Source organism: Pygocentrus nattereri, chromosome 2 (genome assembly GCF_015220715.1).
Source record: "Pygocentrus nattereri isolate fPygNat1 chromosome 2, fPygNat1.pri, whole genome shotgun sequence".
NCBI lineage: Eukaryota > Metazoa > Chordata > Actinopteri > Characiformes > Serrasalmidae > Pygocentrus > Pygocentrus nattereri.
This window is the reverse complement of record NC_051212.1, coordinates 164124-176638: the sequence shown is the minus strand read 5'-3', so window position 1 is coordinate 176638 and position 12515 is coordinate 164124. Positions and strand designations below refer to the sequence as shown.

Genomic DNA, 12515 nt, shown 5'->3' with positions numbered 1-12515 from the left:
GACCCAGAAGCAGAACCTCTGTTTTGTTACTGTTTAATAGGAGGAAGTTACATGACATCCAGCCTTTCACGTCTTTTACACAGTCCTCCATTTTCTTTAACCTGTATTGGTCATCAGGCTTGGCTGATATGTACAGTTGAGTATCGTCTGCATAACAATGAAAGTTTATGCCATGGTTACTTATAACTGTGCTTAATGGTAACATGTATAGTGTAAATAGTAATGGTCCTAATATAGAGCCCTGCAGAACTCCAAATCTCACTTTTGAATAAGTGGAAGATAAATTGTTTACCCTAACAAACTGATAACGTTCTGATAGGTAAGATCTGAACCATGATAGGGCCGTCCCTGTGACTCCAACCATGTTTTCTAACCTTTCTAGGAGAATATTGTGGTCTATTGTATCGAAAGCTGAGAGATATGTAGCCTTGATCAGAGGCAAGAAGAAGAAGATCATTAGTTATCTTATCTAGAGCATCTCAGTGCTATGGTTTGGCCTGAATCCAGATTGGAATTTTTCATATGGTTCTTGTGTAGATATGAACTAAGTTGTTGGGCCACAGCTTTTTCTAAGATCTTTGATATAAACGGTAAGTTAGAAACAGGCCTGTAATTAGACAAAACGGCGACATCAAGATTTGGTTTCTTGATCAGGGGTTTGATAACTGCTAGTTTAAAAGCTTTGGGTACATGGCCCAGACTAAGTTTACCATAGTCGAAATAGGGTTTATAATAACTGGCAGGACTTCTTTGAGTAATTTTCATGGAATTACATCGAGTATGCAGGTTGTGTAGTTTGCAGAGGAGATAATCTTCTCTAGCTCCAGCTGTGGGAGGGGGTAAAAGGTTTCCAGGCTCTTTTCTACAGCTGTGTTTTGTTCTATATCAGCCAAGTCAGATGACAGCCAAGCTGGATTTAATAATTTGTCGTCTAATATTTTCAATTTTATTATTAAAGAAGTCCATAAAAACTTCACTGGTGAGAGTTGCTGGGATTTCTGGTTCAGTACCTGCCTGATTTTGTGTGATTTGGGAAATCACATTAAACAGAACTCTAGGATTATACTTATTATTCTCAATCAGCGAGGCCAGATATGCTGAGCGAGCTTCAGTGAGGGCATTTCTATCCTCTATAAGGCCGTCTTTCCAGGCAGTGTGGAACACTTCCAGCTGTTTTAAGGTCCGGGTTTTATCGTTGTACCACGGTTCGTTGTTTTTCTGCCTTATTCTTTTCATTTTAAGTGGGGCCACATTTTCTAAAGAGGATCGTAAGGTATTTTCTAAGTAATCTGTTAGTAAATCTAGTTCCATTGGGTCTGATGGAGTGGAGACTGGGTGTAACGCAGACGATGTGGTGTACCAATTTAGCCCAAAGACAATTACATCAACACTGGCAAAACCACTTCACACCTGCATACACCATCAATCACTGGGGTGACCCTTCCCCACTCACAGGGGTCTCAACTGAATGAGTAGAGATGGCAAACAAACTAGAGGGCAACAATACCAAAGTTTATTTAAGACAATTAAAAAAAAAAAAAAAAAAAAAAAAAAAAAAAGTCTCCAGGCCACTGTGGTGGTCACACAACTCCAGTGGAGGGTTTAGCACTATAAAATGGACAAATGGCTCACATCCAAACTACCTTCTGTGCAGTAAAACCACCGCACTCTGGTGAAGTCAAATACCGACACAACCACTGCAAAATATCACCCAACCCCACACTGGACAGCATCCCACCAAAAGCACCTTTGGAGAAAACAAAAACAAATGTTACTATCAAAGTTATTAAGGTCACAGAATAAAATTCACACTTGTTTATTCTAGTTTAAAAATATACTCTTCCGCCAGCTTCCAATCTCACTTGCAGAGCAAATTCTTCAGGGCTCGTGATGCAGTGACGAAACCAGGCACGTCACTCAATTGTGCCCGTCTCAAATAGACACAGGAAGACAGAACAGGAAGAACTAAAACAATAACAAGTTATTGTTATTATAATAAAAAAAATACAGCAAACAATAAAAAAATAACCCAAACAAAGCACAAAAAAAAAGAAATAATAAAAAAAAAAAAAATGACAAAACAGCGACTGGTGCCGATGAGAACCATCAAGCACTTGCTCACTGGGGCTGGTCTGTTTTCAGCAAGTGGTACTACTTGTATTCCTCTACTCGGAGTTTCTGCGTCTAGAACGCGTCAGGCTTGTTGCTACTGTCTTGCTTCCCCAGTTCATAAAATCTCTTGACACCGCACAAAGTACCCATAAAACGTGCTCTTCTAAGGCTCTCAGGCACAGCTGTTGATACCACGACACACCACCAGGCTTACACAGTTAATGCACACCATGCCAGACGGTCATCAATACGCAGCATACCACATCAAGCCCGCATACAACTAGTTCTTCTAAGACTCTCAGGCACAGCTCTCAATCTAGAAGCGTTAACCAACACATCAGTTACCAATATGCAAACTTACTAATACCACAAATCACTAAATGTGTACTTACACAGTGAAATCGCGACGCACCGCTGAGCTCAGACAGCTAACGTGCACCACGCCAGACCATCATTAACGCGCAGGGCCGGTAGAATATAAAGGCAAGACCAATCAGTGAATTGCGTCACTACTGCAGTACTGCGCATGATCAACGATGCAGCCTCCTCCCTAGACACTCTTCCCCCACACTCCCTGGTGTTACCACTAAAAGGGTCTGGAGGGAACTGCACACCATTAGACCGGTCCGTTACATTTTGGGTAAAACCAACAGAGTCTAGGATTGAGGTAAATGCCCTTTTTAATGGGTCGTCTACCTTCTCAAAGTGAATATTAAAATCTCCTACAATTATTACTTTATCGTTGCACACAGCCAGGTTTGCAGCAAAGTCACTAAATTCTTTTATAAATTCAGAGTCGCCCCCTGGTGGCCTGTAAATGTTAAATAATGAAAACGCCTTTTTTGTGACCGGATTTGTAATGTGAATAGAGAGGACCTCAAAGGAAGTAAAAGTGTTGCATTGTTTCTGACTAATATCGAGAGCATTTTGGTATATTATACAGACTCCACCTCCCTCGCCTGATAGTCTTGGCCTATGTGCATAATTATAGCCTACAGGCGTGGCTTCATTTAAAGCTGAATATTCATCTGGTCTAACCCGTTTCAGTGAGACAGAAAAAGTCAAATTTATGATCGCTTATAATTTCATTTATGACGACTGCTTAAGAGTTTAGTGATCTTATATTAAGTAGTCCAAGTTTTAGATTGAAGGTGTTAGTGCCATCATCAGAACATGGATATATGTTGATTAGGTTGTTTAAACGGGCTGATTGAGTTTTTCTACGATTAAATTTAGTTTTAATTCGGGGCAAAGACACAGTCTCAATAAGGTTGATCTTGGGTGACGCCTCAAGGTGGATCGCAGACGGTCGGTTTAGCCTGTCTGTCTGCGGCCTGGTCCCAGCTCTGGACTGTCAGCAGCGGTTTACACTACGCTGCCGACTAACTAAAAGACTATGAGCTGTGCTGCACGAAAGTAAGGCAGCACCCTCCTGCGTGGGGTGGACACCATCCCTACCTATAGGACCTATAAGACATCTCAGCTCTTTCTCACTGTTACCTTCTTGTGGCAGCAAGAGTCTGGAATGAGGCTCCAAGCTTTTATTGATTCAGGGGGAGCCAGTAACTTTTTGATGGCTAAAACCCTGAAACTGCCCATGGTACACTTGGGGAAACCAGTCTTTGTTTTAAGGATCTAAGGATGTCACTCTTTTGGGGACAGGGTGGGGCACCCAGCAGGCCATGCCACAATTGGCTCAGTCCATAGCAGGCTGTGGTCCTCTCCTCTGGGGTCTTTAGTAAAGGCTGGACCCAGATATTACATCTGCACAGATCTTCTGATTGTACAGTTGACTTCCTCCTTGCCTCCTCAGAGAAGGCTATTTTCTCTTGGGTCCTGAGAAAGCAGCCATGGAAGAGTACACCAAGGAGGCATTAACACTTGGATTCATTTGACCATCTTTCTCACTGGCTGGGGTCACCAGGCAGCATTCATCATGACATTTGGTCACTACAACTATAATGCTGTTCTGGCTGATGGACACTCCGGCTGTCTTACAGCATTTCATTAATGAGTTCCTCCGTGAAACACTTGACCACTATGTGTTTGTCTACTTAGATGAGATCCTTATCTACAGTCATTCTGTAGATGAGCTCACATTTCACATTCCCTGGGTACTTCAACTCTTACTAGAGAATCATCACTACCTACTCTATCCAACTTCCATGCACAGTCAGTCAGTTTTCTCCTGTTTGAGGTGTCCAGGAACTGGTCTGAGCTTGGACGTGGTGAAAGGTCATGCCATCACTAAATGGCCTTGTCCCACATTAGTCTGTTTGATTTGGAGCTTTCTAAGTGTGATGGGTAGAAGCATAGAGGGGGCTTTTATTTTGACACTGGTGTTTTGATTGATCTCGGCTTCACCCGCTATATAGTCTCGCGCAGGGAGAACGAAGTATCGTTTGATCTCGTGGGGGCAAATCTGAGCTCGGCGTCGGGAAGATCCGTGAAGCTGTATGTTGCTAATGTGCATGTTAAACTTTTGGGGAAGACCATAGGAACGTGACTGAGCCTGCTGGCGCCGTGTGTGTGCGAGAAGCCCACATTTACACAGGTACGGTTGCTGTTTAAATGCTTTGTAAATGCTGGCAGTTACGATATGTATTACTGTCGTAGTATTGTCAGGTATTGGTGGTTTTTATTAATAATAACCACAGGAGGTCCCAGTTTAGTGTCTTAATGATGGTTTGTTTATTTATTTTAAAGGGAGAGTGGGGGGCTTTCTGAATCAGCAGTGTGGCGTGACAGATATTGTGTGAGCCCCTGGGGATATCTGAAGTACTACAAAGTGAAGTTGCGCTGTGCATTCCACCTGCTACAGTTAACCGGTCTGTACGGTCAGCAACAATAGCCACTGCTTTTTCTTCTTCCCCTTTTTTAATACCTCTGCATTACATCATTTTTAAATAGTTAATAAAGGAATATTTTAGTATATTATTGGGAGGCTTTTTGACCCAGGGCAGCCCCTAATATATTTTACCCCTGGTTAATCTGGTGCCTTTTTAATTTAGGAAGGACGGTTAGGAGGCGCACGCTGAAAGGTAGAGGATATTCAGCTCATTTAAGCCGGGTTTCTGTCCCACCTATATTGAAGGTTGCTGTGTCACGTTTGGTTTATTTTTGATTTGATTAGTGTGGGTGACTGGAAGTATATTTATGTAATCTCTTTTCATTGTCTACTGATTTTATTTAATCACAGTGTGTAATTTAGTATGGGGGGTTGAACCTAGGCTGGTATTGTGGTTCCTTCCTTTTTTTTATGCGTGGTTATTTTACCATTAGTAATTAATAACCCATCGAGGCCCAGATTGTGCTAGGGTGATGTGATTTTAGAAGTGGGTCTGATCGCTATGATGTGTGCAGCTGTCAAATTTTCTATCCTTAATAAACCTGTTAATATACCAGCCTCTTAACGTCTCTGCGTGCCTTATTTAGGTAATTCTTTGGGTTGGTTACCGAATAATAATCGAATCAGGTAGCCCTCGGGTCACAATTTGGAATCAGGTAGCCCTCGGGTCACATAAGCTTCATCAATTTCTTCCATAGGTTCATATGGAATTTCAGTATGGTAGCCACCTTGCTAACAGACCTGAACAAAAGGGCATGGAGCATTTTCTACAAACTTCTTCAGAAGCCCAATGTTTATAGTACAGATCGACACTTCGGATATAGGGTGATTATTTTATTCCCATTGGCCCAACTAACCTGAAAGCTGAAACTATAATGTTGGGGATTGTGAGGTGCTTGCTATGAAATTGACTCTGGGTGAATAGAGACACTGGCTGTTGTTTTTCAGTTGGTTTGATTGTGTCCTGTCTCATCAACCTGACTCTATGAACATAAATCCCAACACACTCTCCGTGCAGTGGGGACAACTATTAACTCCTTTCCAGAGTAAAACTTCCCAGACGCCTGAATCATAACCCTCAGTATCAAGGGCTGAACAAGACCCTGGGGGTGTGCTCCAATGCAGACAGTCCAATCCTTTTTCCCAGGTCCTCCAATGGGGATGGGGATGCTCATCCCCTTTTGCAAGTCATTCAGGGGAGACCCACATACTAGTTACTGAAAAGATGTTTCTTGTGGCCTAACATGAAGAAGCACGTACAGGGCTATGTAGCAGCCAGCTGAGTGTGTGCTCAGAACAAAGACCCCAGGGCACCTACGACACGTTTGCTCCAATCCCTGCCCACACGGCCATCGGCAATGATCTTCGTAGACAATATCACCGGGTTGCTAATCTCTCAGGGCAACACAGTGATCATGGTCTTGGTAGATCATTCCTCCATGGCCTGCAAATTCACCAGCCTGCCCTCGGTTAAAGAAGTGTTAAGGGTCCATGGTTTCTACTGAAATGTTATCTCTGATCTTGGGCCCCAACAATTTTGACCCTTAATTTTAAGAAGAAGACAGTTTATGTCTTGTTTTCTTAAGCAAAGGTAAGTCTGGCGGTGGCTTGAGACTTAACTCAATCCATGGTTATGGTAATGGTTTTATGGTCACTGAAATACTGCTCCATTACATCCCCATGCTCCCATCATGATAATGATGAAAGAAACTGAGATGATGTCATCACTGACAATGTAATCAATGCATTCAAATACATCAAGTATTTTATTGATCAATTACAAACAGTGTTCACTGGCAGGGATATTACATTTCAACATACTTTGAACCTGTTGTTACAAGTTTAGAAGATTAGTAAGTGACAATGTTTTAAAAGTCTCTTAATTTAAACAATTTGTAGCTCATAGTCGCCTCACAGCAAGAAGGGCCTGGGTCCTATTCCCTGGCTGGGTGACCAGCGTCCTCTCTGTGTGGAGTTTGTATGTTCTCCGTGTCTGCATGGGTTTCCTCCAGGTTCTCCAGTTTCCTCCCACAGTCTAAACACATGCAGTCAGGCCTAATGACATGCTACATTGCCCCCAAGTGTGTGTGTGTGTGTCTGTCTGCCTGTCTGCCCTGCGATGGACTGTCGACTTGTCCAGGGTGTATCTTCCGCCCAATGTCCGCTGTGATAGGCTTCAGCTCCCCCCACAAACCTGAGGGAGAAGCGGATTAGAAAGTGTGTGTGTGTGTGTGTGTGTCTATGTGTGTGTGTGTACTTACAAACAGTGCAACAATGGGTAAGGCCAGGACAGAATGTGGGGATATCAGCAAATCACCAAGGAATATGAATCCACATGTATAAATATGCATCCAGTGGTTTCCTCTCCACAGTGTGACTGTCCAGCTACTGTACATCTACACTTCTGACTTTTACCTTATAAAGTGGGACTGAATTACAGAAGCTCTTTTGGCAGATTGTGTTAAATATATATTGATACTCATGGATTATTCTGCTAATGTTACTTACTTATTTCTGGAAGGGCATGTGGAGCTGGAGAAATTTAGAGTTGCTTACTTTCTAATTGTGCTTATGGTTTATATTCTGATCATTTGCTGTAATTCTATTGTAATTTCTGTCATTTACCTAGACAAACATCTCCATGAGCCAATGTACATTTTTATTGCTGCTTTACTTTGCAATTCTCTCTTTGGAACAACTGCCCTTTATCCAAAACTGCTGAGTGATTTACTGTGTGAAAGACCATACATTTCCTTTGGAGCTTGTACATTCCAGGCCTTTTTTATTTACACATATGGGATGGCAGAGTTCACGCTGTTATCAGCTATGGCCTATGATAGATATGTGTCCATATGTAAACCATTACAGTACCCAACTCTTATAAAAATGTCCACCGTTAAAAAGCTCTTATTTTTCTCTTGGTTTTTGCCTTCCTGTGAAAATGGGACATTGGTGATATTGACATACCGACTTCAGCTGTGTAAATTTAAATTAAATAGAATTTACTGTAATAATTACTCAATTGTTAAATTAGGTTGTGGGGACATATTTGTAAATAATATATATGGATTGTTTGTTTTAACTGTTGCTGTATTTCCACCACTGATCTTCATAATCTACTCATATGTTAGAATACTTGACGTCTGTTTAAAGAATTCAAAAGATTTCAGAAGAAAAGCTCTGCAGACCTGCTTCCCACACCTCATCATTTTCATCAGTTTCACTGTTACCTCCTGTTTTGAGGTGATTAACAGCAGATTAGAAGGTGGTGTATCTCACATTTTTTCCATGATAATGTCAGTAGAAAATCTGGTTATTCCTCCTCTGATCAATCCAGTTATCTATGGACTGAAACTGCAGGAGATTTTGAACAGAATTAAGAGAATTTGGACAACGAAGACACACATTTTTTCAAAATGATTTTTTCTGTGCCATGTGAGCGGTTTTTGTTTTTTTCTTTGTCATTAGTTATTTGTTTTTCTCCAAGTATTTAAATGCATTTCATTTGTATCTTGATAAACTCCCTGTTTAAATAACCAATGAATGCTGTGCTGTATTCATGATTACATCTGATTTTCAGGTTGAACGGTTAGAATTCAGAAGAGAAGGAAATCCTCTGAGTAAAGACAACAAAGCGAGAGTGGAGCTGTCTGTACAGCAGAGGACCTGTGAGCACCAGACTCTGCTGAGCAAATGGTCTTTATTGTTATCATTAAATATACCTTGGATACATTGGGGCAAATTTTGATCTTTAGGCTCAAACACACAGGAGCAGCACATTATACATGACTGCAGATACCTGACAGAGTGAGACAAGGACAGAATGTACGATAAAAACACCAAACAATCAACATAAAGGACGATACATTTTAAATAAATACATACACACGATGCTCGCTACACAGGACAGCAAAGCAGTCTCGTTCAAAGTCAGATAAATAATAATAAAACAAATAATTGAACATTTCTCATCAATGTTTGTTTATTTATGTGGTGCTTTTTATAACAGCTGTTCTCATAAGGCAGCTTTACAGAAAAACAGTCCATCTTTCTCTGGTCAACCTGGATAGATATCTACCTGGAGAGAATGAGAATAATATATAAGAATACTAACAAAATATTTAAGAAAATGTGTAAAGGGGAAAAGGCAGCCTGTCGTTTGACAGAAGTATTTATACCAAGCGATGACTGTTGAAGGCCTGAGCAACAATGCATATCAGATCTCACTGTTAGCAGTCTGTAACGATGATCTATTAATATGGATTTGAGAAGAGCTCAGAGTAGTGAGGCAGTTGAAGGAAATTCTGTTAAAATAATTTGTGAGGCCAGGAAAGCAAAATAGTTTCAGTCTGTAAAGCAACAGCGTCAGGAGGGTCAGTTCAGACAGATGAGGATTGCACAGCATTGTACAGTAGGAAGCTCCAAGGTTGTCAAAATGGTCCAGAAGGCTGGCGAGCAGTGGCACCTGATCAAGACCGATGAAGAACAACAGATGCACAGGATGGGCAGCTGTTCATCTCAGCTAAGAAAAACAGCCAGTTCTGTTAAGAGTGACAGTATTAACAGAGCAGCAGAGACTCTGGCAGCTCTCGTTATTACAGCCTCCCTAAGAGGGAGAAACCGGAAAGGTAACCGAGTCATCAGAAGAAGAATCAGAATCAGAAGAAGTTTTATTGCCATTGTCAATGAACCCGCGTGCGCGTCCCCCGTGTGCGAAGGCGCACGAGTACACCAGCTCGCTTCTCTCTTCTGCGGCGTCTCACTTTTTTGTTTATAAAGTGCACTAATAGTGCAGCAGGCACTAGAAAAACTGGTGAAATGTCTGTAGGGGTTGTTGTTCTGATGTTTAGTAGCTCCTCGCGGCTGTAGGAGCACGAAGACACACGAATAACGCACAAAAACAAACAAAACAAAGAGCACCCGAACGCCAGGGCAGCCGTACGTGGTGCCATCTTGGAATCTAATAACCCATTTGTTTAGTGGAGCCTTTGGTGATTAGATTTCCCTGTCAGATATAAGGTGCAGATCTGGGGGTTTATGGTCATAGAGTATGATGGTAAACTGGGAGCTCTCTAAACCTGTTATGAGACTCTCTGAGATGTCGGCACCCCTCCACTCCACCATCAACAAACCTGAGTGAGTGAGTGAGTGAGTGAGTGAGTGAGGCAGCAGGACGACGGCACCAGCACTCCCAGTTTACCATCATACTCTATGACCATAAACCCCCAGATCTGCACCTTTTCTCTGACAGGGAAATCTAATCACCAAAGGCTCCACTGAACAAATGGGTTATTAGCCTAGACTTAAAGACTGAGGCTGTGTCTGAGTCCCAAACACTGATGGGAAAATTATTCCAAAGCTGGGGCCTTACATGGAAAGCAATCATAACACTACCAAAACTTTACTTCTTGGTTGTGACTGTTTCAGTAGTGACAATTTTAGCTAATTTTAAGCAGAAATCAAAAACACTAGCCAGTATGTGCCAAGCAAACACTGTTTAGAACACAATTATTTTTAATTAAAACACAATGTTTACTTAATTTGTATTTTTTTTTCTTTTCAAAACACTTGACTAACTGTGGCCATGAGGGACAGGGATGCAGTCTCACTTCCTGCTCAACAGTCAAACAGAGTTTTAACACTTTAGACACTACTGCTGGGGTGCAAAGTACCCAGCTTGTAGCTTATTGAAACTCTCGTCATTATGCAAAGTCCCCTGAATTCAGGCTGGTCAAATATTGCAGTTACTCCAGTAGCAATTTGGCAAAGTAGGACACATTCTTAGTTAAAAACTTTGGTGGTATTTTCAGAAATGTATTAATAACACAGGCTTAACTAAATTGTAAAGTGCTCAGGCATAATGAAAGTCAAGCCTCAATCAGTCTGACTGCCATTTTTCAAGATGACTCTTCATATGTAAAATAAACCAATTGACAAGGGTCCAGCCGCATTGCAGGCAGGTTGAAGTGGATGCCCAGGACAGCACAGTCAGGCCCAGTGTGGGGCTTGAGACTATATCTTTGCTTCACATTGAGCTACAAGAGATGAGAGCAGATGTCTATGAAACGATTTATGGATAGAGAAAATGGTCACTGAACTCATATGGAAACTCACCATTTTAAAGAGATGAGGCTGCCTCCAACAAGCAGAGTGCAACAGTAAGGGGACTTGAGTGTTCAGCAATCCACACTTTGGATGTCACTCTCTCACTTCAGAAGAAGGTTGCTATATACAACCTTACCTGCTAGGAGTTTACCTAGCACACTTACCTGGTGGGGTCACACCATGAGCATGAAGGATGTTCACCCAGGTCAAGGCTGATCCTTGCGAATTCCCCAAATGTGGAAATCTTGACTGCATAATTTTGCAGTCATAGGCTGGAGATCAGGGAACCAGCTATGTGACTGGGAGGTCACCGGTTGGATCCCCTGAGCCAACAGTACATGACTGAAGCAACCTTGATCAAGACACCTAACCCCCAACTGCTCCCCGGCTGCTGTGGCTAGGGCTGTCCACTGCTCCTGGCAAGTGTGCTCACTGCCCCTTAGTGTGTATCCACTAGTGTGTATGTGGTGTTTCACTACATGGATAGAGGTGCCTAAACCCAACCAGTTTCTATGACTTTGATACTAGTCTGGGCCTGACTAGTACTTCCAAATTTTAGACTGCATGCACTAAAAGAGGCAAGTCATTGCACACAGTTTTCCAGCACTTTGCTTTTACTTATTGACGTCTAACACGCTGCCCATTTTGGCATAGGATGAGCACAGAAGCTTGGACAACTCAAAATTCATGTCCATGACAAAGTTTTATTCAGAATTCGCTCCTTTTTTTCCAGACAGAGGAAATGTTCTTTAAATATCTTGCACAGTCATAGCCTGCTACAGAATCCCACCAGGGGCTAAGAACCAAGACCCAAACCATGAGAATTTTGTCACCTTCTTTGAGGAGAAGGTTGATGGAATCTGCCAGTCTTTTCCACTCCTTCCACTAGACATCCTCCTCTCAATCCCTTAAAACGATTTTCTTCTCTTTCCACAGATGCTGTCCTTCAACTGATGAAATCCAGGAACCCAACCACCTGCCCACTGGATCCCATCCCATCTGCATTGTTTCAGTCAATCTCCAAGGACCTACTGCCCTTCATCAATTTTCTCATCAACAAGTCCTTGGCATCAGGCGAAGTTCCATCAACTTTCAACTTTCAAGACTGCAAGAGTACTCCCCAACTTGAAGAAGCCCATGCTTGACAGCTCTACAGACCGGTATCACTTCTTTCTTTCCTTTCAAAAATTCTTGAACGTGCAGTCTATAATCAACTTTCTTTCTCACACAGAACCAGCTCCAGGACCCCAACCAGTCTGGCTTCAAACCAGCACACTCTAGAGAAACTGACCTCATAGCAGTGACCCAGAACCTCCAATCAGCAAGATCAGCCAAACTGTCATCTGTCCTGATCCTTCTTGATCTCTCAGCAGCTTTTGACACAGTCAACCATATGATCCTTCTGGACATACTCACCAACCTTGGAATCACTGGCTTTGCGTGGAAGTGG

General features: G+C 42.2%; 1 protein-coding gene, 1 long non-coding RNA gene and 1 pseudogene across 2 annotated transcripts; all 3 read left to right on the top strand.

Moving 5' to 3' along the window:
• Positions 1-4414: 4414 nt before the first annotated feature.
• LOC119265370 lies at positions 4415-5521 on the top strand. The gene is made up of 2 exons (XR_005131609.1): positions 4415-4666; positions 4819-5521. It is a non-coding gene; the product is annotated as an uncharacterized LOC119265370 (long non-coding RNA).
• Positions 5522-7441: 1920 nt separating this feature from the next.
• Positions 7442-8380, top strand: LOC108412567 (olfactory receptor 6N2-like). The gene has a single exon (XM_017684643.1). The coding sequence runs from the start codon at positions 7442-7444 to the stop codon at positions 8378-8380; it is 939 nt and encodes a 312-aa protein (XP_017540132.1).
• Positions 8381-11221: 2841 nt separating this feature from the next.
• LOC119262701 lies at positions 11222-11362 on the top strand (annotated as a pseudogene).
• The last annotated feature ends 1153 nt before the right edge of the window (positions 11363-12515 follow it).

What these genes read in the sequence shown, in the direction of transcription:
- LOC108412567 (XM_017684643.1), top strand. Translation starts at nt 7,442, where the DNA reads ATGGATTATTCTGCTAATGTTACTTACTTATTTCTGGAAGGGCATGTG.